This window comes from Xenopus tropicalis, chromosome 3, assembly GCF_000004195.4.
Source record: "Xenopus tropicalis strain Nigerian chromosome 3, UCB_Xtro_10.0, whole genome shotgun sequence".
NCBI classification, from domain to species: Eukaryota; Metazoa; Chordata; class Amphibia; order Anura; family Pipidae; genus Xenopus; species Xenopus tropicalis.
Genome location: NC_030679.2, coordinates 140,485,547 through 140,513,148, shown reverse-complemented (window position 1 = coordinate 140,513,148; position 27,602 = coordinate 140,485,547). Strand labels below are relative to the sequence as shown.

At 46.4% G+C, this 27,602-nt stretch overlaps 1 protein-coding gene across 3 annotated transcripts; it reads right to left on the bottom strand.

Moving 5' to 3' along the window:
- Nucleotides 1–14,550: 14,550 nt before the first annotated feature.
- fbxw9 (F-box and WD repeat domain containing 9) lies at nucleotides 14,551–24,078 on the bottom strand. Of its 3 annotated transcripts, none has more exons than XM_031897644.1 (11): nucleotides 23,857–24,078; nucleotides 21,392–21,845; nucleotides 20,594–20,733; nucleotides 20,369–20,497; nucleotides 20,169–20,281; nucleotides 19,997–20,088; nucleotides 19,761–19,909; nucleotides 19,522–19,635; nucleotides 17,768–17,857; nucleotides 17,332–17,397; nucleotides 14,551–15,360 (listed from the first exon to the last, which is right to left on the bottom strand). In XM_031897644.1, the coding sequence occupies exons 2-11, from the start codon at nucleotides 21,801–21,803 to the stop codon at nucleotides 15,286–15,288; spliced, it is 1,380 nt and encodes a 459-aa protein (XP_031753504.1). In that variant the 5' UTR covers nucleotides 21,804–21,845; nucleotides 23,857–24,078; the 3' UTR covers nucleotides 14,551–15,285.
- Nucleotides 24,079–27,602: the final 3,524 nt, after the last annotated feature.

Genomic DNA, 27,602 nt, shown 5'->3' with positions numbered 1-27,602 from the left:
ACCAAAAAATGAAAGTGTATAAAAGTAACTAAAATATAATATGCTGCTGCCCTGCACTGGTAAAAGTTGTGTGTTTACTTCAGAAAGTCTACTATAATTTATATAAATAAGCTGCTATGTAGCCCCGGGGGCAGCCATTCAAAGGAGAAAAGGCACAGGTACATAGCAGATAACAGATAAAACACTATTGTATTCTACAGACCTTATCTGTTATCTGCTATGTAACCTGTGCCTTTTCTCCTTTTTTCCAGCTTGAATGGCTGCCCCCGGGGCTACACAGCAGCTTATTATATAAATTATAGTAGTGTTACTGTAGCAAACACACCAGTTTTACCAGTGCAGGGCAACAGTGCATTATATTTTTATTACTTTAAAGCTCTTTTATTTTTTGGTGTTACTGTTCCTTTAATGGGCCCTATATACATACCTGAATACATACCTGACTGGCGGCTCAATACTTCCCATTACTGACCTTTGGGCCAGCTCCTCTGTCTCTATTGGTTGCTCCTGTGGGCTTTCTGGTTTTTCTTGGGCTGGGCAAACAGAAACAGAAGTCCCAGCACAAATATGGGGGAAATAACAAATAAAATGTTGCCTAATACAGGTATAGGACCCATTATGCAGAATTCCGGATAAGGTGTCTTTCCATAATTTGGATCTTCATACCCTAAGGGGCTGATTTACTAACTCACGAATCCGACCCGAATTGGAAAAGTTCCGACTTGAAAACGAACATTTTGCGACTTTTTCATATGTTTTGCGATTTTTTCGGATTCTTTACGAATTTTTCGTTACCAATACGATTTTTGCGTAAAAACGCGAGTTTTTCGTATCCATTACGAAAGTTGCGTAAAAAGTTGCGCATTTTTCGTAGCGTTAAAACTTACGCGAAAGGTTGCGCATTTTTCGCGTAAGTTTTAACGCTACGAAAAATGCGCAACTTTCGTAATGGATACGAAAAACTCGCGTTTTTACGCAAAAATCGTATTGGTAACGAAAAATTCGTAAAGAATCCGAAAAAATCGCAAAACATACGAAAAAATCGCAAAATACCGATCATTACGAAAAAAACGCAATCGGACTCATTTCGACCAGTTCGTGGGTAAGTAAATCAGCCCCTTAGTCTAATAAAAAATCAATAAAACCCAATAGAATTATTTTGCATTCAATAAGGGGTAATTATATCTTAGTTGGGATCCAGTACAGGTACTGTTTTATTATTACAGAGAAAAGGGAATCATTTAACCATTAAATAAACCCAATAGGACTGTTCTGCCCCCAATAAGGGGTAATTATATCTTAGTTGGGATCAAGTACAGGTACTGTTTTATTATTACAGAGAAAAGGGAATCATTTAACCATTAAATAAACCCAATAGGGCTGTTCTGCCCCCAATAAGGGGTAATTATATCTTAGTTGGGATCAAGTACAGGTACTGTTTTATTATTACAGAGAAAAGGGAATCATTTAACCATGAAATAAACCCAATAGGGCTGTTCTGCCCCCAATAAGGGGTAATTATATCTTAGTTGGGATCAAGTACAGGTACTGTTTTATTATTACAGAGAAAAGGGAATCATTTAACCATTAAATAAACCCAATAGGGCTGTTCTGCCCCCAATAAGGGGTAATTATATCTTAGTTGGGATCAAGTACAGGTACTGTTTTATTATTACAGAGAAAAGGGAATCATTTAACCATCAAATAAACCCAATAGGGCTGTTCTGCCCCCAATAAGGGGTAATTATATCTTAGTTGGGATCAAGTACAGGCACTGTTTTATTATTAGGGCTCTGGCACACGGGGGAGATTGGCACGCGGGGGGGCAATTTCAGGGAATCGCCGAAAAAGACTTGCGAGTCTTTTTCGGCGATTTGCGTGAAATCGCGCCGCCGCGTCTGCCATCCCGCCGGCGACTTACATGTTCGCCAGTGGGATGGCAGAGGTAGGCAACTCGGGGAGATTAGTCGCCCGCGAACAGGGAGTTTTATCGCGGGCGACTAATCTCCCCCGTGTGCCAGAGCCCTTACAGAGAGAAGGGAATAATTTAACCATTAAATAAAACCAATAGGATTGTTCTTCCCCCAATAAGGGGTAATTATATCTTAGTTGGGATCCAGTACAGGTACTGTTTTATTATTACAGAGAAAAGGGAATCATTTAACCATGAAATAAACCCAATAGGGCTGTTCTGCCCCAATAAGGGGTAATTATATCTTAGTTGGGATCAAGTACAGGTACTGTTTTATTATTACAGAGAAAAGGGAATCATTTAACCATGAAATAAACCCAATAGGGCTGTTCTGCCCCAATAAGGGGTAATTATATCTTAGTTGGGATCAAGTACAGGTACTGTTTTATTATTACAGAGAAAAGGGAATCATTTAACCATGAAATAAACCCAATAGGGCTGTTCTGCCCCAATAAGGGGTAATTATATCTTAGTTGGGATCAAGTACAGGTACTGTTTTATTATTACAGAGAAAAGGGAATCATTTAACCATGAAATAAACCCAATAGGGCTGTTCTGCCCCAATAAGGGGTAATTATATCTTAGTTGGGATCAAGTACAGGTACTGTTTTATTATTACAGAGAAAAGGGAATCATTTAACCATTAAATAAACCCAATAGGACTGTTCTGCCCCCAATAAGGGGTACTTATATCTTAGTTGGGATCAAGTAACATAGTAAGTTGGGTTGAAAAAAGACATACGTCCATCACGTTCAACCATAATGCCTATATCTAACCTGCCTAACTACTAGTTGATCCAGAGGAAGGCATCTGAAGCCTCTCTAATTTGCCGCAGAGGGGAAAAAATTCCTTCCTGACTCCAAGATGGCAATCGGACCAGTCCCTGGATCAACTTGTACTAAGAGCTATCTCCCATAACCCTGTATTCCCTCACTTGTACTGAGAGCTATCCCCCATACCCCTGTATTCCCTCACTTGTACTGAGAGCTATCTCCCCTACACCTGTATTCCCTCACTTGTACTGAGAGCTATCCCCCCTACCCCTGTATTCCCTCACTTGTACTGAGAGCTATCCCCCCTACCCCTGTATTCCCTCACTTGTACTGAGAGCTATCCCCCCTACCCCTGTATTCCCTCACTTGTACTGAGAGCTATCTCCCATACCCCTGTATTCCCTCACTTGTACTGAGAGCTATCTCCCATACCCCTGTATTCCCTCACTTGTACTGAGAGCTATCTCCCATACCCCTGTATTCCCTCACTTGTACTGAGAGCTATCTCCCCTACCCCTGTATTCCCTCACTTGTACTGAGAGCTATCTCCCCTACCCCTGTATTCCCTCACTTGTACTGAGAGCTATCTCCCTACCCCTGTATTCCCTCACTTGCTAAGAATCCATCCAGCCCCTTCTTAAAGCTATATAATTTATCAGCCAGTACAACTGATTCGGGGAGGGAATTCCACAACTTCACAGCTCTCACAGTAAAAAATCCTTTCCGAAGGAAAGGAAGGACCTACTGGTAAATAAAACATTAGAGAGGTTATTATATGATCCCTTTATATATTTATACATAGTTATCATATCCCCCTTAAGCGCCTCTTCTCCAGTGTAAACAGACCCAACGTGGCCAGTCTTTCCCCATAACTGAGACTTCCCATACCCTTTACCAGCTTAGTTGCCCTTCTCTGGACCCTCTCTAACTCAATAATGTCCCGTTTGAGCACTGGAGACCAAAACTGAACAGCATATTCTAGATGGGGCCTTACCAGCGCTCTGTAAAGGGGAAGAATAACCCCCTCCTCCCGTGAATCTATACCCCTTTTAATACAGCTCAAAACCTTGTTTGCCCTTGCAGCTGCTGCCTGGCATTGCTTGCTACAGCCAAGTTTATTATCTACAAGGACTCCAAGGTCCTTCTCCATTATGGATTTGCCTAGTGCAGTCCCATTAAGGGTATACGGGGCTGCATATTTTTACATCCCAGGTGCATGACCTTACATTTATCCACATTAAATCTCATCTGCCACTTAGCTGCCCAGATTGCCAGTTGGTCAAGATCCTGCTGCAGGAATGTCACATAGTTACATAGTTACATAGGGTTGAAAAAAGACCTGTGTCCATCAAGTTCAACCCATCCAAGTAAACCCAGCACACCTAACCCACACCTACCAATCTATACACTCACATACATAAACTATAAATACAACCACTAGTACTAACTGTAGATATTAGTATCACAATAGCCTTGGATATTCTGATTGATCAAGAACTCATCCAGGCCCCTCTTAAAGGCATTAACAGAATCTGCCATTACCACATCACTAGGAAGGGCATTCCATAACCTCACTGCCCTCACCGTGAAAAACCACCTACGCTGCTTCAAATGGAAACTCCTTTCCTCTAATCTATAGGGGTGACCTCTGGTGCGTTGATTGTTTTTATGGGAAAAAAGAACATCCCCCAACTGCCTATAATCCCCTCTAATGTACTTGTACAGAGTAATCATGTCCCCTCGCAAGCGCCTCTTTTCCAGAGAAAACAACCCCAACCTCGACAGTCTCACCTCATAGTTTAAATCTTCCATCCCCTTTACCAGTTTAGTTGCAGTCTCTGCACTCTCTCCAGCTCATTAATATCCTTCTTAAGGACTGGAGCCCAAAACTGCACTGCATACTCAAGGTGAGGCCTTACCAGGGACCTATAAAGGGGCAAAATTATGTTCTCATCCCTTGAGTCAATGCCCTTTTTTATACAAGACAGCACTTTATTTGCTTTAGTAGCCACAGAATGACACTGCCTGGAATTAGACAACTTGTTATCAACAAAAACCCCTAGATCCTTCTCCATTAAGGATACCCCCAACACACTACCATTCAGTAGATAGTTTGCGTTTATATTATTTCTACCAAAGTGCATAACTTTGCACTTATCAACATTGAACCTCATTTTCCAGTTTGCTGCCCAGTTATCTAATTTTGTCAAATCGCTCTGCAAAGCAGCAGCATCCTGCATGGAACTTATAGTTTTGCACAATTTAGTGTCATCAGCAAAAATAGAAACAATACTGTCTATGCCCCCCCCCAGGGCATTAATAAACAAGTTAAACAGCAAAGGCCCAAGGACTGACCCCTGCGGTACTCCACTAACCACACTGGTCCAATTAGAAAATGTTCCATTTACAACCACTCTTTGTACTCTATCCTTCAGCCAGTTCTCTATCCAATTACAAATATTATGTTCTAGGCCAATATTCCTTAATTTGATCATTAACCTTCTGTGAGGTACTGTATCAAATGCTTTAGCAAAGTCCAAGTAGATGACATCAACTGCCATTCCAGCATCAAGGTTCCTACTCACCTCCTCATAAAAGGCAACTAAATTAGTCTGGCAAGATCTGTTACGCATAAAACCATGCTGGCACAAACTAATAGTATTGTGAACTGCAATGTATTCAAGTACCCTATCCCTTATTACCCCTTCCAAAAGTTTTCCTACTACTGATGTCAGACTAACAGGCCTATAGTTTTCAGGCTGAGAACGGGATCCCTTTTTAAATAACGGCACCACATTAGCAATCCGCCAGTCTCTTGGCACCATGCCAAACCTCAATGAATCCTGAAAAATTAAGTGAAGAGGTTTGGCAATCACAGCGCTCAGCTCATTTAATACCCTGGGATGAATCCCATCCGGCCCTGGACCTTTGTTTACCTTTACATGTTCAAGTCTCTTTTGAATTTCCTCCCGAGTGACCCATGCGTCAGTAGCTAAATTACTAGAACTGGGCATATTACAAGGGAAGCCTTCATTAGAATTGACTGGTCTGCAGAGTTTTGTGTCATCTGCAAACACTGATACATTACTCACTGATCACCCTCCCCTAGGTCATTTATGAACAAATTAAACAAAAGTGGACCCAGTACAGAACCCTGAAGGACCCCACTGAGAACCTTACTCCAAGTAGAGAATGTGCCATTAACAACCACCCTCTGTACCCGATCCTGTAGCCAGTTTTCAATCCATGTGCAAATGACTTCACTAAGACCAATATACCTTAGCTTAGAAAGCAGTCGTTTGTGGGGAACGGTATCAAATGCTTTGGCAAAATCCAAATAGATTATATCTACTGCATCCCCACTGTCCAGCTTCTTAATTACCTCATCATAAAAAGCAATTAAATTGGTCTGACATGACCTGTCCTTCATAAAGCCATGCTGATTACTGCTCATAATGGCATTCTCCACTACATAATTTTGTATGTGATCCCTTAACAAGCCTTCAAATAACTTGCCCACCACGGATGTCAAACTTACAGGCCTATAATTGCCAGGCTGAGATCTTACTCCCTTTTTAAATATAGGAATGACATTCGCCTTCTTCCAATCCCTAGGTACCGTACCTGATGAGAGCGAGTCTGAGAATATCAGAAACAAGGGCCACTGCAATTCTGCCCCTAGTTCTCTCAGTACCCGAGGGTGTATTCCATCTGGCCCAGGTGCCTTGTTTACATTTATTGTGTGTAACCCTTTAAGCACCATATCCTGCGCCAACCACTGTGTAGTTGGAGCTGAGGCAACAGTGAAGCTATTGGGTGGGACTTGGCCCACTGGCTCCTCCTACTGTATACACAGAAGAAAAGAACTGGTTAAGCACATCTGCCTTTTCTGTATCCGCTGTAACCATATTGTTATTATAACTCAATGGGGCCACACCCTCAACCTGCATCTTTTTACTATTAATATACTTAAAAAACTTTTTGGGGTTAGTCTTGGCCTCGGCCGCGATGCGCTCCTCATTTTCTATCTTTGCCTTCCGGATTGCTGTTTTACACACTTGTTATAGTGTTTATAATCATTAAACGCAGCTACTGTCCCCTCTGACTTATATTTCTTAAAAGCTTTCCTTTTTCTCCCTATTAACTTCTTTACCTCAGAGTTAAGCCACATAGGGTGATTTTTAACACTTCTACTTTTTCTTATTAATGGAATAAATTGAGAACAGTAATGATTTTATATCATTTTATATGACAACCATTTCTGCTCTGTGTTTTTATCAGAAAACATAATGCCCCAATCTATGCCCTGAAGCGCTGCCCTTAAGGAGCTAAAATTTGCCTTCCTAAAATTCAGTGTCTTTGTTGCCCCCGTGTAAATTTGTTTCCTGCACCAAACATCAAATGAAATAACATTATGGTCACTATTACCCAGGGGTTCAACCACTTGCACATTTGCTATACGTTCTGGGTCATTAGAGATCACTAGATCCAATATAGCATGGTTCCTGGTTGGCTCCTCAACAACCTGTGACATAAAGTTGTCATGCAGCAAGTTTATAAACAGTTTATAACAGTACTATTGCCCCAGTCAATATCAGGGTAATTAAAATCCCCCATTATTATCACTTGCCCCAAACTAGCAGCCTTTTCTATTTGCAACAGGAGCTGGGCCTCCTCCTCCTCACTCACATTACGGGGTCTATAGCATACCCCCACAATTAGTTTGGTAGCTTCTTTACTATCTGTGAGAAGCTCAACCCATAAGGATTCAGCTCCCTCTGTTCCCCCCATCACTTCCTCCTTAATATTTGCTTTTAATTCCTGCTTAACGAACAGACATACTCCTCCTCCTTTTCTATTGCCCCTGTCTCTCTGAAACAATGTATACCCCCCAATATTAACAGCCCAGTCATGTGACTCGTTCAGCCAAGTTTCAGCAACACCAATCACATCATATTTCCGCTCCAACGCCAGTACCCCCAGCTCTCCCATTTTACCAGTCAGACTCCTTGCATTGGTAAACATACATTTAATACTGGTTCCGGCGTGAGAATGACGCGTAAACAACTTATGGGCCTCCCTGCCATTATCAGTATCCCGAAGCAAGTCTCCTCCCCCATTTTCCCTTACTATGCCCACTACCTCATCTATCCTGTCTCCCACAGAATTTCCCGCTGCACCCTCCCCCCCCCCCCCACTCCTAGTTTAAAATCTCCTCCAACCCGCTAGCCATCTTTTCCCCCAAAGCAGCTGCCCCATCATCATTGAGGTGCAGCCCATCCCTGGCAAAGAGCTTGTAGCCGACTGAGAAATCAGCCCAGTTCTGGAGAAACCCAAAGCCCTCCTCCCTGCACCAATCTCTCAGCCACGCATTAATCTCCCTAAGCTCCCGCTTCCTTCTTAATGTTGCTCGTGGCACAGGTAATATCTCTGAGAAAATTACCTTGGAAGTCCTCGCCCTCAACTTCGCACCTAGCTTTATAAAATCGTTCTTGAGGACTTCCCCCCCTCCTCTAACTTTGTCATTGGTACCTATGTGTACCAAGACCGCCGGGTCTTCCCCAGCCCCCCCACCTCAGATTCCAAGAGGAAAACCCACCTGCATCTCTCACAAGTAAATGCTGCATGGAACTGCTGCTCCAGGACCACATACATGCGACAAGATGCACACTGAATAACACCAGCAATCATACTGCAACTCATATTGCCACTGGGTACTTAACAGTCTTTTTAGTTTCAAACGCCTTTTTTTTTTAACGCCTGCTAAACACTTAATTCACATGCAACACTTGGATTACATGCAACACTCGCTTAGCAGCTCCCACCGCCCCTGTTCCTCCGAAACAATGTATACCCCCCAATATTAACTGCCCAGTCATGAGACTCATTCAACCAAGTTTCAGCAACACCAATCACATCATATTTCCGCTCCAACGCCAGTACCCCCAGCTCTCCCATTTTACCAGTCAGACTCCTTGCATTGGTAAACATACATTTAATACTGGTACCGGCGTGAGAATGACGCGTAAACAACTTATGGGCCTCCCTGCCATTATCAGTATCCCGAAGCAAGTCTCCTCCCCCATTTTCCCTTACTGTGCCCACTACCCCATCTATCCTGTCTCCCACAGAATTTCCCGCTGCACCCTCCCCCCCCACTCCTAGTTTAAAATCTCCTCCAACCCGCTAGCCATCTTTTCCCCCAAAGCAGCTGCCCCATCATCATTGAGGTGCAGCCCATCCCTGGCAAAGAGCTTGTAGCCGATTGAGAAATCAGCCCAGTTCTGGAGAAACCCAAAGCCCTCCTCCCTGCACCAATCTCTCAGCCACGCATTAATCTCCCTAAGCTCCCGCTGCCTTCTTAATGTTGCTCGTGGCACAGGTAATATCTCTGAGAAAATTACCTTGGAAGTCCTCGCCCTCAACTTCGCACCTAGCTTTTTAAAATCGTTCTTGAGGACTTCCCCCGCTCCTCTAACTTTGTCATTGGTACCTATGTGTACCAAGACCGCCGGGTCTTCCCCAGCCCCTCCCAACAATCTGTCCACTCGTTCCACCACATGCCGAACCCTAGCACCAGGCAGGCAACACACAGTTCGGCATGTAGGGTCTTTGCGACAAATTACCCTATCCACCTTTCTAATAATTGAATCCCCTACAACTATAACCTGCCTTCCCTCCCTAGCACTATTCCCCCCACCTGTATTAGAGGTGCCGGCTCCCAGGGGGCTCTGAGAGTCAGCCCGCTCCATACATGCCAGCTCAGAGCTGTCTTCCCTTCCTAGCACTATTCCCCCCACCTGTATTAGAGGTGCCGGCTCCCAGGGTGCTCTGAGAGTCAGCCCGCTCCATACATGCCAGCTCAGAGCTGCCTTCCCCAGCATCTTCACCTAAAGCGGCAAATCTGTTGGTTTGTACAAGCTGTGACCCAGCCCCCCTACCCCTGCGTCCCTTACTGCCCCTCTTAACTGTCACAAATTTGTCTCCCTCATTAACCTTCACTGTCCCTTCTCCACCCCCCACTACACCGGCCCCTGCCAGTGGTTGCTCAGTGAGCCTCCTGTTCTCCCCCATGTTTGCAGCCCCCTCAGTGCTGCCAGTTCCCCCCTTAGATTCTGCACCTCAGATTCCAAGAGGAAAACCCACCTGCATCTCTCACAAGTAAATGCTGCATGGAACTGCTGCTCCAGGACCCCATACATGCGACAAGATGCACACTGAGTAACACCGGCAATAATACTGCAACTCATATTGCCACTGGGTACTTACAGTCTCCCGAGTGCAATCCCTTGTATAGTGCCTTTTTAGTTTCAAACGCCTTTTTGTTTTTAACGCCTGCTATACACTTAATTCACATGCAACACTCGCTTAGCAGCTCCCACACTCGCTGTGCAGCCAGAAACTTATTGAGGTTTTATTGTTACAGAGAAAAGGGAATCATTTAACCATTAAATAAACCCAATAGGGCTGTTCTGCCCCCAATAAGGGGTAATTATATCTTAGTTGGGATCAAGTACAGGTACTGTTTTATTATTACAGAGAAAAGGGAATCATTTAACCATTAAATAAACCCAATAGGGCTGTTCTGCCCCAATAAGGGGTAATTATATCTTAGTTGGGATCAAGTACAGGTACTGTTTTATTATTACAGAGAAAAGGGAATCATTTAACCATGAAATAAACCCAATAGGGCTGTTCTGCCCCCAATAAGGGGTAATTATATCTTAGTTGGGATCAAGTACAGGTACTGTTTTATTATTACAGAGAAAAGGGAATCATTTAACCATGAAATAAACCCAATAGGGCTGTTCTGCCCCAATAAGGGGTAATTATATCTTAGTTGGGATCAAGTACAGGTACTGTTTTATTATTACAGAGAAAAGGGAATCATTTAACCATGAAATAAACCCAATAGGGCTGTTCTGCCCCAATAAGGGGTAATTATATCTTAGTTGGGATCAAGTACAGGTACTGTTTTATTATTACAGAGAAAAGGGAATCATTTAACCATTAAATAAACCCAATAGGGCTGTTCTGCCCCCAATAAGGGGTAATTATATCTTAGTTGGGATCAAGTACAGGTACTGTTTTATTATTACAGAGAAAAGGGAATCATTTAACCATTAAATAAACCCAATAGGGCTGTTCTGCCCCCAATAAGGGGTAATTATATCTTAGTTGGGATCAAGTACAGGTACTGTTTTATTATTACAGAGAAAAGGGAATCATTTAACCATGAAATAAACCCAATAGGGCTGTTCTGCCCCCAATAAGGGGTAATTATATCTTAGTTGGGATCAAGTACAGGTACTGTTTTATTATTACAGAGAAAAGAGTTTCAGTTTTAAAATTCTGATTCATTTGATTAAAATGGAGCCGGAACTTTCTGGATAATGGGTTTCCGGATAAGGGATCCCATACCTGTAAAGGAAATATGCCCCTTTGTGTTAACACATAACTTTAGTACCAGTGAAAATGAGGAGTGAACGGATATTGGGGTGCTACTAAGAATGATATTTGCATGCCCCCTTGCCCCCCAAGCCACACACCAGATACACCTTGGCACTGCCATGTTCCCACTGCTCCTCTCCACCCACTCCCTCTTAAATAGCGCCCCCAAACCAACTGCACCCAAGGCACGGGTCCGCTTGCCCCTAATCCCAGCCCTGTTTCTTAGGTAAAATTATTGAAGATTTCCAAGATAAAGGGTAAAGTTTTGAGATACTTCTGGTACAAGCATGACTTAGAGTGGTTGGGCAACAAAGCCGGTGCAACGGAATGGGCGGGTGCTTGGAATATTGTATAGCAAAGGCTACCATAAAGTAAGTCAGAACTGTTGTTTGTAGCTAGACAGGAAATAGAGACAGACAGTGTTAACCCTTCATCTGCCACCCACTGTAGAATCCACAGCACTTCCTTAGTGAAAAACCCTCTAACCTTGAAGGCAATTATGAATAATATACGGTGTTGATTTTACTTTGGGCTAATAATTAATCCTATCTGTAAAAATGGCTCCTTTATTTGAACTCCCTATAGATCCTCTCAGGTCCCTGTCTGCGTTTCAAATGAGGGGTGGGCGTGTCCTAACGGTCCCTGCCAGAAGCACAGTAGGAGGGGAGTAGCCAATCACAGCCCTGCAGTCACACAAGCACAGACAGGCTTCAGTTCCCTATCAGGTCAGCCTAGCTGCTGATTGGTTCCTATCCGACAGCGCAGTGTGCTGAGTGCCGCCGCCCCCCTGCACAGCCTGGGAAAGGAACAGCAGGAAGTGGAACTGATGGGCGGGGCTTAGGGGATTTTCTGGAGAAATTTTCAATAAATCAGCCCCAAGCAGTGCTTTTTAGAGCACATTCCTTCTGTATTTATATGAGTACAATTCATTGCCACTGTCATGCCAGGGCTGTATTTCTCTGGCATGTCCAGGGTTAAACCTGGCAACATTTGGCCTTGGGTCCACACAGAGACCCTTAATTAAATATACAACGAGGGACTGTGGGAAGGCGACAAACTTATCTGGGGTAGAACACGATGGGGGGCAGGGAAGCTGGGGCAATTGGTTTCTTAGATCTGTTGATCAAAGAAAGGCAATTGTGGACCTAGAATGGCAGGGTGGGTGCAGCTAGGAGAAAATATGGATCCATCTCCTTTGCTTTAGGGTTCCCATCCTCATAAATCACATATTGGTTATGAGGAGGCCCCATGCTTCCCAATGATACCAGACAGGGACTGCCTATACCCACCAGTGAGGGGGGATAGCTTCTGGGGGACTGGGACAGGAGACACCCCCCATGTTGGTATCATTCTGATCGCCCACATATGGGTTAAAGCAAGCCCCTACTTTCATAATAATATTGGGTACTGGCAAGTGCCGATATGATATGACAGAAACTGGCCTGAGAATTGCAGCTCTCTACAGGGGGCCACAAGGGACAAGTTCCTGGCCACTCCCCCCTCATGCATATGGGGTCCCAGCAGGGGGATAAAAAGGCAAAAGACCCAGGTACTTACCCAGCTCTAACAACAAACTCACGTAGCTCGTATGAACGCTTGGGCCTAAATGTATGAACCTCCTGGCTGTGTGCAGAGGGCAAGTTCTCTGTGTAAATGCTAATTAACTGAAAGGGTCTGTCTGTATCCAAACTGCATCTGGGGGGGGATTTGTTATGAAGAAATGCACTGAAAGTCCCTCAGTTTGATGCCACGTGGGTCTCTCCCATGATTCTGGTTATGGGAATATAATTGGATTAAGCCCTTGCTTCCCTTACAGACTCAGAACCCTGGTAATTACCAGAGTGTTTCATGTTGTCCTGAGATCTGGGGCTGGGACTTGCCCCTCATTAATACAGCAGGATAACGCACTTTTTTGTTTCGGAATCAGCCGCTGTGGTTTGGGGGTGCAGCTCGTGGGTTTATAAATAGAGTTGAGACTGCTGGAGGGGTCAGAGCTGTTAGGGGCAGGGTGGTGGGGAGATTAAGCCACACAGACTCCTGCACTGCCTCCTAGTGCCATTCAGGCCCGGACTGGCAATCTGTGGGTTCAGGCAAATGCCAGAGGGGCTGCTGTAAGGTGCCATAGACAGTCACTATTTATTGGGCCTATGGGGGGCTGTTTGGGCCTCTGTGTACTGAAAATCAGGCCCGGACTGGCAATCTGTGGGTTCCGGCAAATGCCAGAGGGGCTGCTGTAAGGTGCCATAGACACTCACTATTTATTGGGCCTATGGGGGGGGCTGTTTGGGCCTCTGTGTACTGAAAATCAGGCCCAGACTGGCAATCAGTGGGTTCAGGCAAATGCCAGAGGGGCTGCTGTAAGGTGCCATAGACACTCACTATTTATTGGGCCTATGGGGGGCTGTTTGGGCCTCTGTGTACTGAAAATCAGGCCCGGACTGGCAATCTGTGGGTTCAGGCAAATGCCAGAGGGGCTGCTGTAAGGTGCCATAGACACTCACTATTTATTGGGCTGCTGGGGGGCTGTTTGGGCCTCTGTGTACTGAAAATCAGGCCCGGACTGGCAATCTGTGGGTTCAGGCAAATGCCAGAGGGGCTGCTGTAAGATGCCATAGACACTCACTATTTATTGGGCCTATGGGGGTCTGTTTGGGCCTCTGTGTACTGAAAATCAGGTCAGACTGGCAATCTGTGGGTTCAGGCAAATGCCAGAGGGGCTGCTGTAAGGTGCCATAGACACTCACTATTTATTGGGCCTATGGGGGGCTGTTTGGGCCTCTGTGTGCTTGATATGCCAGGATCTATTCTGAATCTCAGTCCAGGCCTGGGTGCAATCATAGGGCCCATATTGGAAGTTTTTGCCCCCAAAGTATTGGTAGGTGCGGGTGAGAGCCAAGTAGTATTTGCCTTGGGCACTGACACTAATGGGCCTGACTCTGCTCTGCTGTCTGGGAAAAACTCCTAACAGGATTGGCCACAGTTGGCGTAACTAAGGATTCGCCCAAACACTCGCTCCCTTTCATCCGGCCTTAGATCGATTCTTCGCAGGGAGACGCACTGTCATTTCAAAATAGTCTGCACCCCCCCCCCCCCTTCCCCCATCCAATGCACAGAACAGGGATAAATAAAAGGTCAACTAAACCCTCAGTACAATTTATCAATATCTGCTTTTTAGTAAAGGGTAAGTTTATACAGTAGAATAAATTTATATTCTAGATTTTTTTTATTTTAGATACTTTCCCTTATGTCATACTAAGAGATAATTATGAGGTGAGCTATCCCTTGGGAATACCGAGCCGCGCAGGTTCATCTCGCCACGGGGCCGCAGAATTCAGTACGTACGACACCACACACACTCTTTCATGTATTTATTATTCTTGGTGATTCACACAAAAATTAAAAAAATCAACAAATTATCATTTCATTGGCGATATTATTTTAAGAAGCCACGGGACCACAGACAAGATAACTCCTTGTACCTGTTAAAGGGAATAGAAGGCACAACAGATCGGTATTGCCCCCACCCAATGCGGCGGGGGGGGGGGGCAGGGGCAATAGACAGCTGTTGGAGAGCAAATACAGTAGGCCGCTATGGTCTGCGGCCCTTGAGTTGTTGCTAAAGTGCAACTCCAGGCACATTTAGGGGGTGCTGGGAGTAGTAGTGCAACAGTAAAAGGGACATATAATGAGCAGTACCTGTTGGTCTCTGTGTGTGTAGGCGAATGACTCCCCCCCTCCCCAATATCAATCAAAACTACAGGATATTACTAGTCCAGATAATAGATTTATAATTCATTTATCATTTTAAAAAAAAAATTATAATAGTAATTAAATAAAAAGCAAGGCAAGGATAAACCCAAGTAATAAATATGGTAAAGTTTCCCTTTAAACATCCCCTACTATGGTCAACAATGGAGACTATATAAGAGGTTGTGTGTGGGAATTGGCCAGCCCGCTGACATATTATATTATATTCTAGAACTGAATGACACTTTCTGGCTCTCAGTGTTCTCGCCCCCCCATCACTGGGAGGTCTGGCTGGATATCCTGCTCCCACAAAGAAGGATTTGATTGAAGTATTAAGGTTTTTATTCCTGGAACCGCCAGATTTCCACTGTTTGGCCCCCACAGGCAGCAGCTACTGTGCGTCCCACGGCACTTACCTAAAAGTACCAGAGAAAGGAATGATGGGAGGTAGCATGGGAGCAAATGAATACGGTAAGTGAGGTGCTTAACTGTGTCCTTTTATATCCTTACCCTAATACAGTGGCTTGCAAAAGTATTCGGCCCCCTTGAACTGTTCCACATTTTGTCACATTACAGCCACAAAGATGAATCAATTTTATTGGAATTCCACGTGAAAGACCAATACAAAGTGGTGTACACGCGAGAAGTGGAAGGAAAATCATACATGATTCCAAACATTTTTTACAAATAAATAACTGCAAAGTGGGGTGTGCGTAATTATTCAGCCCCCTTTGGTCTGAGTGCAGTCAGTTGCCCATAGACATTGCCTGATGAGTGCTAATGACTAAATAGAGTGCACCTGTGTGTAATCTAATGTCAGTACAAATACAGCTGCTCTGTGACGGCCTCAGAGGTTGTCTAAGAGAATATTGGGAGCAACAACACCATGAAGTCCAAAGAACCCACCAGACAGGTCAGGGATAAAGTTATTGAGAAATTTAAAGCAGACTTAGGCTACAAAAAGATTTCCAAAGCCTTGAACATCCCACGGAGCACTGTTCCACCGATCATTCAGAAATGGAAGGAGTATGGCACAACTGTAACCCTACCAAGGCACGGCCGTCCCCCTAAACTCACAGGCCGAACAAGGAGAGCGCTGATCAGAAATGCAGCCAAGAGGCCCATGGTGACTCTGGGGGAGCTGCAGAGATCTACAGCTCAGGTGGGGGAATCTGTCCGACAACTATTAGTCGGGCACTGCACAAAGTTGGCCTTTATGGAAGAGTGGCAAGAAGAAAGCCATTGTTAACAGAAAACCATAAGAAGTCCCGTTTGCAGTTTGCCAAAAGCCATGTGGGGGACACAGCAAACATGTGGGAGAAGGTGCTCTGGTCAGATGAGACCAAAATGGAACTTTTTGGCCAAAATGCAAAACGCTATGTGTGGCGGAAAACTAACACTGCACATCCCTCTGAACACACCATCCCCACTGTCACATATGGGGGGGCAGCATCATGCTCTGGGGGGGCTTCTCTTCAGCAGGGACAGGGAAGCTGCTCAGAGTTGATGGGAAGATGGAGGGAGCCAAATACAGGGCAATCTTGGAAGAAAACCTCTTGGAGTCTGCAAAAGACTTGAGACTGGGGCGGAGGTTCACCTTCCAGCAGGACAACGACCCTAAACATAAAGCCAGGGCAACAATGGAATGGTTTAAACCCAAACATATCCATGTGTTAGAATGGCCCAGTCACAGTCCAGATCTAAATCCAATGGAGAATCTGTGGCAAGATCTGAAAACTGCTGTTCCCAAACGCTGTCCATCTAATCTGACTGAGCTGGAGCTGTTTTGCAAAGAAGAATGGGCAAGGATTTCAGTCTGTAGATGGGCAAAGCTGGTAGAGACATACCCTAAAAGCCTGGCAGCTGGAATTGCAGCAAAAGGGGGTTCTACAAAGTATTGACTCAGGGGGCTGAATAATTACGCACTCCCCACTTTGCAGTTATTTATTTGTAAAAAATGTTTGGAATCATGAATGATTTTCCTTCCACTTCTCACGTGTACACCACTTTGTATTGGTCTTTCACGTGGAATTCCAATAAAATTGATTCATGTTTGTGGCTGTAATGTGACAAAATGTGGAAAAGTTCAAGGGGGCCGAATACTTTTGCAAGCCACTGTATGTCTATTTATATCCTTATCATTTACAGTAGGGGGTACATTATCCCTTATAATACATGAGTGATACTCAGAGTTCCCTGTATAACTCAGCCTGCAGCCTTGTGCCTTTATATGGGCACAGAACCCCTCAGTGACTGCTAATATCCTTATCATTTACAGTAGGGGGTACATTATCCATTATAATACATGAGTGATACTCAGAGTTCCCTGTATAACATTATCCCTTATAAAGTGCTATATATTTTGCTGCTTTATAGTGGGCACTTACTGCATTGACCACATTACTGTGTGGCTGTGAATAGAGTGTTTGAGGTGGATCGGTAGGAACGTGGGCCTGGAAAGAGAGAGAAAGAGAGAAAAATCATCCCAGCAGATACATGCAAACAGTTCCAAACCTCTCTAATTTGCTGCAGGGGGGTAAAATATCCTTCCTGACCCCAAGATGGCAATGGGACCAGTCCCTGGGGCAACTTGTACTAAGAGTTATCTCATATAACCCTGAATTCCCTCACTTGCTAAAAAGTGGATATGTTTAATTGGTTAAAGGGTAAGTCCCACTGGGGAGTGTAAATGGGTGGAGCAGAGTGGTATAATGGCAAAGGTATGACAGAAACATCAGATTGCCTTCTGATTGGGCAGTAGGTTACATACATGCCTCCTTATTGCAGATTTCAGTAGAACACCTCACTCCCAGGCACACTTACCTTTATGGTTTTATCAGTGGAAGTTGTGTAAAGGGCCCCTGCCGAATGCCAGATACCGGTGACTTGTGATGAATGACCTACATCAAACCGCTGAAATAGGGGCAGATGGTCAGTGAGACAGGGCAGAGAGGGGAGCAAACACAGTGAGATGGGGGCAGAGAGGGGAGACAGGGGGCAGAGAGTGGAGCAAACACAGTGAGATGGGGGCAGAGAGGGGAGACAGGGGGCAGAGAGTGGAGCAAACACAGTGAGATGGGGGCAGATAGGGGAGATAGGGGGCAGAGAGGGGAGCAAACACAGTGAGATGGGGGCAGAGAGGGGAGACAGGGGGCAGAGAGTGGAGCAAACACAGTGAGATGGGGGCAGAGAGGGGAGACAGGGGGCAGAGAGTGGAGCAAACACAGTGAGATGGGGGCAGATAGGGGAGCAAACACAGTGAGATGGGGGCAGAGAGGGGAGACAGGGGGCAGAGAGTGGAGCAAACACAGTGAGATGGGGGCAGATAGGGGAGCAAACACAGTGAGATGGGGGCAGATAGGGGAGATAGGGGGCAGAGAGGGGAGCAAACACAGTGAGATGGGGGCAGAGAGGGGAGACAGGGGGCAGAGAGTGGAGCAAACACAGTAAGATGGGGGCAGAGAGGGGAGCAAACACAGTGAGATGGGGGCAGAGAGAGGAGACAGGGGGCAGAGAGTGGAGCAAACACAGTGAGATGGGGGCAGATAGGGGAGATAGGGGGCAGAGAGGGGAGCAAACACAGTGAGATGGGGGCAGAGAGGGGAGACAGGGGGCAGAGAGTGGAGCAAACACAGTGAGATGGGGGCAGAGAGGGGAGCAAACACAGTGAGATGGGGGCAGAGAGGGGAGACAGGGGGCAGAGAGTGGAGCAAACACAGTAAGATGGGGGCAGAGAAATCAAACTGTAAACGATAAGGAATCTTATTACAGTCTAGAATGTTTAACAAAAGTGATAATAACGTGGGAACTGTGGAAAATAAGTTAAAGGGGCGAGGCCCCGTCAGAAACTATTAGTTTGTATAAAAATGGGAAATACAAGATAGACATTGCAAAAAATTTTATTTTTATTATATAAATACTGATGCAACTATATATGTAACAAACAATGCTTGTACATGCTTTGAAAATTTGAAAAAATAAAAATATTAAAAAGATGGGGGCAGAGAGGGGAGCAAACACAGTGAGATGGGGGCAGAGAGGGGAGAAAACACAGTGAGATGGGGGCAGAGAGGGGAGACAGGGGGCATAGAGAGGGGAGCAAACACAGTGAGATGGGGCCGAGAGGAGAGACAGGGAGCAGAAAGGGGAGCAAACACAGTGAGATGGGGGGCAGAGAGGGAGGAGCACACAGTGAGACAGGCAATGGGAGGAGCATAAAGTGAGATAGTAGCTGTGGGAGGAGCACACAGTGAGACAGGACAGAGGCAATGGGAGAACCATATAGTGAGATAGTGGCTGAGGGAGGAGCACACAGTGAGACAGAGGCAATGGGAGGAGTAGAACATACAGTGAGGCAGCAATAAGAAAATAAGGTGAGAGAGGCAGAAGAGGAAGAATATATACAGAGAGATGGAGGCAGGTATATATATATATATATATATATATATATATATACATATATACATACACACACACACACACACACACACACCACACACACACACACAGGCAGGTTAAATTCAGTATCGATCACCCACTCCCCAACATGAGCTATAAATAACTGTAGGTCTCTTTACCCTTAGGTGCTGAATTGTCCCTCCTTGGCTCCTGTACACATGGACCAGGCCCTGGTTGTCTCCTGCCCACAGCTCGGGCGCTTTGTACGACATACAGAACAGGTAATTATCCAACTGCAATGAATGAAGGAATTAATTCATTAGGGACATGGCATGGAAACAGTATGAGATGCTGTACAGTGATAGGGTAACCACTTGTACTCCAAACTACAACTCCCATAATTCATTCCTTTACGCACCTGTAGCCTCTGCGACACTGCATTCGCTCTGCGGTCAAACACCACCAACGTTCGGTCTTCACCGCCGGACATGATGTGATGCTCATCAGCAACAAGGCACAAAACAGGGCTGCTGTGGATCTTGCGTGACTTTATCAAGGGTTTGGAAGCTGAAACGATAACCATGAAAAGGGCTTTGGGTTTTGTTCCCCTTGAAATACCACAGTGACCCTAGTGCCGCAACAATACCACCTTACCTCTTGGGTCATAGACACTGACTCGCTTGTCATAGGAGCCAGCCACCAAAATATCTGGCTGGAATGCCAAAGACAAGATGGCTGCCCGGCCCCTGGGGAGAGAGCAAGAGTCAAGCAGGAGCGGCAGATCTACAGGTGTTTGTTAGGGAAGGGGATTGCGCAGAGCCTGTACCTGATTTCTCCCACCTGCTGTCCCTCCGCCCCAATATCCCAGATCTTTATGGTGCTGTCCCAGGATCCGGAGCTCAGAAGATTCCCACAGGATGCCAGAGACCAGGCCCAGCCCTGTGAGAGTTAAAAATTCAAGGGAAAGTTAGATACGTATAATTGTAATGGTAATGTAATTGTCCTGAGCCAAAGAACCCACGGTACCTTGTGTGTTCCTGTTTTCTGTGTCCCCAGTGCTTTCACTTTCACTTTTTCCTGGTTCTGTCCCAGTTTAGTCAGGTCCCAGAGGCACACATTCCTGTCTCGTGATCCAGACACACACAAAGAGCCCCCCTGGGGAGAACAGAACCAATCATAGGCAATGTGTCACTATATATGGCACTGACATACAATGTAGCGTGGCACACAACTGGGCCAGAGGGCTGTCACCTCTAGCAGCAGCACGGTATCTACAGAGGCAAAGTGTCCATCAGGCAGTGAGAAATGCTCGGCCTTCGGCCCGCTGTCCGACCAACGAGAGAGCTGCTCCTCAAGTTCCATACAAGCGGATGGCCAATCAAAATTGTCCTCTGTGAAAGGGCAAAAAGGGAGGTGTCCATCAGGTCTGTATTAGTAAGAAGGAAGGGTCCTGATTTCTGCATGGGAAGAAGAATGAGAGGTTTATGGAGAAGCTGGGAACCTTGGGGCCAGTGGAGGAAGCAGACCCTGCGGTCGAGGGATAGGGGGGCCTGGAACGAGGGGATTGCATCCCCTATAGTGAAGGAAAAAATCCCCACTCCCCAACTGGCAGGTGGGGGTTGGGGTGGGAGGCAGGCAGTGGGTGGGCAGGGTGCTAGGTAAGAGTGGTTGTGTGCTGGAGAATTCTGAAATCTTTTTTACAAGGGGGCCCGGAGCTGATTTAGCCAGGCCCCCTGCTTGGGGCTACTGTATTTCTTGCCACAGAGAGTTGGCCACACATGTAGTGATTCCTTCCAGCCCAACCACCATACCAAGTGGGTAGTTCTGAATGTCTAGTCCATTTGGCTGATAACCTTCAATTTAGCGAGGAGCCATTTCAGAACACTGTCTGCCACATGTTTCAAACAATCTGATTGGTAGAATGTGACCATGTGTGGCCAAGTCTGAAATATCTGCTTTATGTACAGCCAACCACAGGCAGTAATAGGGGTTTGGCCCCCCTGCGGTGGGCACAGCATGACACACCTGTCCGCTGACCCCTTCACTCACGTTCCACCACTGGAAAGCTGGCTCTGACCCGTTTCTGGACGCGGATCCTCCACGTCGTCTCCTCTGCCACAATAAGCCTGAGGGTCCGACACACCCGAGGCAGCACGGTCAGAATGAATCGGGGGTCCAGATGAGTGAGAATGTGCAGGATCAGCTCGAGGGGGAGCAGAAGAAGAGGTGACATCTCCCCGCTCTCGCTCGCTGCCGGAGACTTCTTCAGATCCAGGCCCCCTCTCTGGAGCCCACTGGGAGCCTCGAGGGAAAGGGTCTCTGGGGGGCTGTGCTCGGGCCGGCCTTGTAAAGCCTCCTGGCTCAGGACCCTGCAGACATAATCTTCTGCCCGTCTGTCTGGATCTTCCAGCGACTCCTCATCAGAATCATTATCGGACTCTGGCTGGCAGCCGGACGCCATGATGGGAGAATGCCCTTCTCTCTTCACTGCCTCTCACACAAACTAAAATACAGGACCCAGATATACATTTAAGTGACTATGAAGTGTATGAGAAACCTTAAAGTGTGCTTACCCTCACCCTCAGTCTGTCCCCTCACCCTCAGTCTGTCCCCTCACCCTCACCCTGTCCCCTCACCCTCAGTCTGTCCCCTCACCCTCAGTCTGTCCCCTCACCCTCAGTATGTCCCCTCACCCTCAGTATGTCCCCTCACCCTCAGTCTGTCCCCTCACCCTCAGTATGTCCCCTCACCCTCAGTCTGTCCCCTCACCCTCAGTATGTCCCCTCACCCTCAGTCTGTCCCCTCAGTCTGTCCCCTCACCCTCAGTCTGTCCCCTCACCCTCAGTCTGTCCCCTCAGTCTGTCCCCTCACCCTCAGTATGTCCCCTCACCCTCAGTATGTCCCCTCAGTCTGTCCCCTCACCCTCAGTCTGTCCCCTCAGTCTGTCCCCTCACCCTCAGTATGTCCCCTCACCCTCAGTCTGTCCCCTCAGTCTGTCCCCTCACCCTCAGTCTGTCCCCTCAGTCTGTCCCCTCACCCTCAGTATGTCCCCTCACCCTCAGTATGTCCCCTCAGTCTGTCCCCTCACCCTCAGTATGTCCCCTCAGTCTGTCCCCTCACCCTCAGTCTGTCCCCTCACCCTCAGTATGTCCCCTCACCCTCAGTCTGTCCCCTCACCCTCAGTCTGTCCCCTCACCCTCAGTCTGTCCCCTCACCCTCACCCTGTCCCCTCACCCTCACCCTGTCCCCTCACCCTCAGTCTGTCCCCTCACCCTCAGTCTGTCCCCTCACCCTCAGTCTGTCCCCTCACCCTCAGTCTGTCCCCTCACCCTCAGTCTTTCCCCTCACCCTCAGTCTGTCCCCTCACCCTCAGTCTGTCCCCTCACCCTCAGTATGTCCCCTCACCCTCAGTCTGTCCCCTCAGTCTGTCCCCTCACCCTCAGTATGTCCCCTCACCCTCAGTATGTCCCCTCAGTCTGTCCCCTCACCCTCAGTATGTCCCCTCAGTCTGTCCCCTCACCCTCAGTCTGTCCCCTCACCCTCAGTATGTCCCCTCACCCTCAGTCTGTCCCCTCACCCTCAGTCTGTCCCCTCACCCTCAGTCTGTCCCCTCACCCTCACCCTGTCCCCTCACCCTCAGTCTGTCCCCTCACCCTCAGTCTGTCCCCTCACCCTCAGTCTGTCCCCTCACCCTCAGTCTGTCCCCTCACCCTCAGTCTGTCCCCTCACCCTCAGTATGTCCCCTCACCTCACAGGGAGCAGATCTACAGGGCAGGTAGATAAGGAGACTTTCTCCTATCCCAGCCCTGCCCTCCAGAATGGAACTTCATTCTGCACATTAACCCTTTATATCCCAGCACTGCCCTCCAGAACAGACCTTCATGCTGCACATTAACCCTTCATATCCCAGCCCTGCCCTCCAGAACAGACCTTCATGCTGCACATTAACCCTTCATATCCCAGCCCTGCCCTCCAGAACAGACCTTCATTCTGCACATTAACCCTTCATATCCCAGCCCTGCCCTCCAGAACAGACCTTCATGCTGCACATTAACCCTTCATATCCCGGCCCTGCCCTCCAGAACAGACCTTCATGCTGCACATTAACCCTTCATATCCCAGCCCTGCCCTCCAGAACAGACCTTCATTCTGCACATTAACCCTTCATATCCCAGCCCTGCCCTCCAGAACAGACCTTCATTCTGCACATTAACCCTTCATATCCCAGCCCTGCCCTCCAGAACAGACCTTCATGCTGCACATTAACCCATCATGTACCAGCCCTCTAGAACAGGCCTTCATTTTGCACATTAACCCCTCGTATGCCAGCGATACCATAGAGCACAGGAATTTATTCTGCATATTAACCCCTCACACCCCAGACACTTTCAATGAGCCTACAAAAGCTCTTCCCGCCAGACGCTGCCCAATCCCCGGATACCGCCCATGAAGCTTGAGTCGCACAGAGGAGCGGGTCGGTACTGAGCCCGGTGTCCCGGTACAGAGGAATGTACCTGCATCCCTAACGAACAACACGCCCGTCTCCTAGGACACCGCCCGAACGGCTCATGTCAGTGACGTGTTTCCCTAAGTGCGTAGCCATGGCAACCAGAGGAGAGCCAATCGGATTTGAGAGAGGGAGTTGGTTCCGCCCAGTCAGTGGGACTGGATATGAAAGCCTGAGACACCGTGTGTATGTTCTGGCGGGACAGGACAGGTGAGGCGTTAGCAGAGAATCAGACTGAGGTAAATGTGGGCGTGTCTGTATGAATACAATTCCCATAATGCACGGCTACATGCAGTGACCACTTATTGCACAGCCCCTTGCTTTATGCTAGCACCCCCATAGGCAATAAAGGCACTAAGTGTGTCCAGGGGCAGTAACCCATAGCAACCAATAAGATGCTTGCTTTTAATCAGGTGACCAGTCAATTCTATTGGCTGTTACTGGTAACTGTTCTTGGGCATCTAAAAAAAAAAGTATATTAGATTTTTATTACAAGTGTTTCTATGCAGTTTGTCACTCTCCTGGGACAGAGCGTAAAATACAGCGGGATAAAGAGTATGTTTTGAGGGGACTTTGACTCCTCCAGAGCTCAACTCACCTGTATATTGCCTACAGGCCTGCGTATGGGCAGCACCCATTTACCCAGTAACTCCCTGGGCTAATCAACCCCCAGCTAAGGCCACACATAAGGCTGATACGTATTTACCGATTTACACACACAAGGAACCCATTTTTACATGGCCCTCTTTGTTACCATTAGGATTATATCCCCCCCATCCAAGTATCTCTTATAAATGTGAAGGTCTTTGAAACCAAGTGCGGCCAAGGGAAGTACCATAACCGCATACGAATGGCTGCGCGCCCGGCAGTGATGAAATTATTTCACTTTCTATTCTGGGGCTTCTCTAACCTGAAATTAAAAATGTTGTCTAGTCAAGTCGTGTGGGTCAGCAAAGCAGGTTACTCCACAAGGCTGCCCCCCCCCCCCCCCCCCCCCCCCCCCATGCATTGGCCATTGTCTTTGCATGCTCATTGTATTTTTGCCTTAAACGTATTTGCTCAAAGCCTGAGGGGGCTGCCAGGCTGAGAAGAGACAGTCAGGTTGGCAAAACAGGTTTAGTGATTTCAAGTAACAATTACAGGTATGGGATCCCTTATCTGAAAATAATAAAACAGTACCTGTACTTGATCCCAACTAAGATATAATTACCCCTTATTGGGGGCAGAACAGCCCTATTGGGTTTATTTAATGGTTAAATGATTCCCTTTTCTCTGTAATAATAAAACAGTACCTGTACTTGATCCCAACTAAGATATAATTACCCCTTATTGGGGCAGAACAGTCCTATTGGGTTTATTTAATGGTTAAATGATTCCCTTTTCTCTGTAATAATAAAACAGTACCTGTACTTGATCCCAACTAAGATATAATTACCCCTTATTGGGGCAGAACAGCCCTATTGGGTTTATTTAATGGTTAAATGATTCCCTTTTCTCTGTAATAATAAAACAGTACCTGTACTTGATCCCAACTAAGATATAATTACCCCTTATTGGGGCAGAACAGCCCTATTGGGTTTATTTCATGGTTAAATGATTCCCTTTTCTCTGTAATAATAAAACAGTACCTGTACTTGATCCCAACTAAGATATAATTACCCCTTATTGGGGGCAGAACAGCCCTATTGGGTTTATTTAATGGTTAAATGATTCCCTTTTCTCTGTAATAATAAAACAGTACCTGTACTTGATCCCAACTAAGATATAATTAATCCTTATTGGGGGCAGAACAGCCCTATTGGGTTTATTTAATGGTTAAATGATTCCCTTTTCTATGTAATAATAAAACAGTACCTGTACTTGATCCCAACTAAGATATAATTACCCCTTATTGGGGGCAGAACAGCCCTATTGGGTTTATTTAATGGTTAAATGATTCCCTTTTCTCTGTAATAATAAAACAGTACCTGTACTTGATCCCAACTAAGATATAATTAATCCTTATTGGAGGCAAAACAAGCCTATTGGGTTTATTCAATATTTAAATGATTTTTAGCAGACTTAAGTTATGGAGATCCAAATTATGGAAAAATCCCTTAACCGGAAAACCCCAGGTCCCGAGCATTCTGGATAACAGGTCCCATACCTGTACTTACAAAAGCAGCCCTAGCTGTGAAAAATGATCAACATAACCTATAGGGAACTTTTAATGTACATTCATATTTTGAAGGGTTGTTTTTTTTAGAGTCAGTATCACTTTAAAGGGGAGCCACCCCTCAGAAGATTATCTGTCTGTTACCTTCAAACAGTTAATGGAGGCTGTATACTGTACCAAGCTCAAGGGTCACCCTGTGTGCCTTTGGTGGGGGCTGTGGTACAAAGGAGCCTGGGTGCGCACTAAATAAACACACACGGGTCTAAAGGTGGCATTTACGCTCGTTTGTCGAAGTCAGTGAGCCAAGGGATCAAAATAAGGCGGTGGGTATCTGGGTCGTTAGACTGATGGCTGCATCAACGAGCCAATGCTGTCCCCGATCCGAATATCAAACCAGCCAGATCCCAGTATGGTAGGGCTGTCAGGGGGGCTCATACACAAGGAGCAACTGGCAGAAGCCAGTCATGAAGCCCATGGAACCGCCTTAAAACAGAGGAAATATCTTTCCCAAATGAAGGGAGACTGAAGACCAGAGTTCTGCCCAAGCCCTTTGGACTTTTATGGAACCATCAGCCCCACTGGATCTGTGCAACCTGGAGAAACCATAACATCAAGGACTGCAGTATATCAGCCTATCTGTGGCTTGGCTACACGTGGACTCTGTGGGGCACTCTGGGTAAATCCTGCCAGTTGGTGGCGCTAACTCTTTTTAACATATGGCTTAAAATGGCACCAATATCTTGTGCTAAAATTACTAGAAGTTCTCTTGCCTGATAAATATACCATGTTATGGTATATGGGTAATGAAGGCCTAATTAAAATGTCTCCTGCTGCTCTTCCAGTACTTTGTTGGGGGGGTCCATTCTTCTACCCAGGGAGAACTGTACCCCGGAAGTCACATCTGAGTTTTCCAACTGCCACCAATGAGGCTCAGATTTGGTAGCCATTTATAGCTGCTGGGATGGCTAAAACTCTAAGAAGCCCACTCTTAGGGCAGTGACAGACGGGGAGATTAGTTGCCCCGCGAAAAATCTTTAGTGCGGTTGGCTAATCTCCCTGCAATGCCATCCCACCGGCTAGAATGTAAATCGCCAGTGGGATGGCATACGCGTCGCTACGATTTCCCGGACGTCGCCTGAAGTTGCCTTGAGAGGAAACTTCGGGAAATCGTAGCGACGTGTATGCCATCCCACTGGCGATTTACATTCTAGCCGGTGGGATGGCATTGCAGTGCAACTGATCTCCCCGTCTGTTACTGCCCTTATAGAGGATGGATCAAGGCCATTGCTTAAGGACCCCATACACAGGGCAGTCTTGCATAGTACCAGGCTAAACAGAGGGATATCCCGTATACTGGGCAAATATGGTGGCTACCACTCCTCTGGAGTAGTACCTGTGAGCGCACTAATATATGGTCATTATTAGCTAAATAAAGGAAATAGAAGATAATTCTGTTTTGAATACAACCCGAATTGGCCCTGGTCCAAAATAACAGCAGTGCTTCCTTTATAAACGCTAGGAAAATTTGCCCATGGGCAGTAACCCATCAGTGATTGGTGGGTTTTTTGTTTTTTTTTTCAGCCAGCTGCAGGTAGAAC

Bases quoted from the DNA above. Each gene is read 5' to 3' on its own strand.
- fbxw9 (XM_031897644.1), bottom strand. From the start codon at position 21,803: ATGGCGTCCGGCTGCCAGCCAGAGTCCGATAATGATTCTGATGAGGAG. The intron at 17,398-17,767 runs GTAAGTGTGCCT...CTCTCTTTCCAG, and splicing joins CCACTGATAAAACCATAAAG to GCCCACGTTCCTACCGATCC. The intron at 15,361-17,331 runs GTAAGTGCCCAC...TGGTACTTTTAG, and splicing joins ACAGTAATGTGGTCAATGCA to GTAAGTGCCGTGGGACGCAC.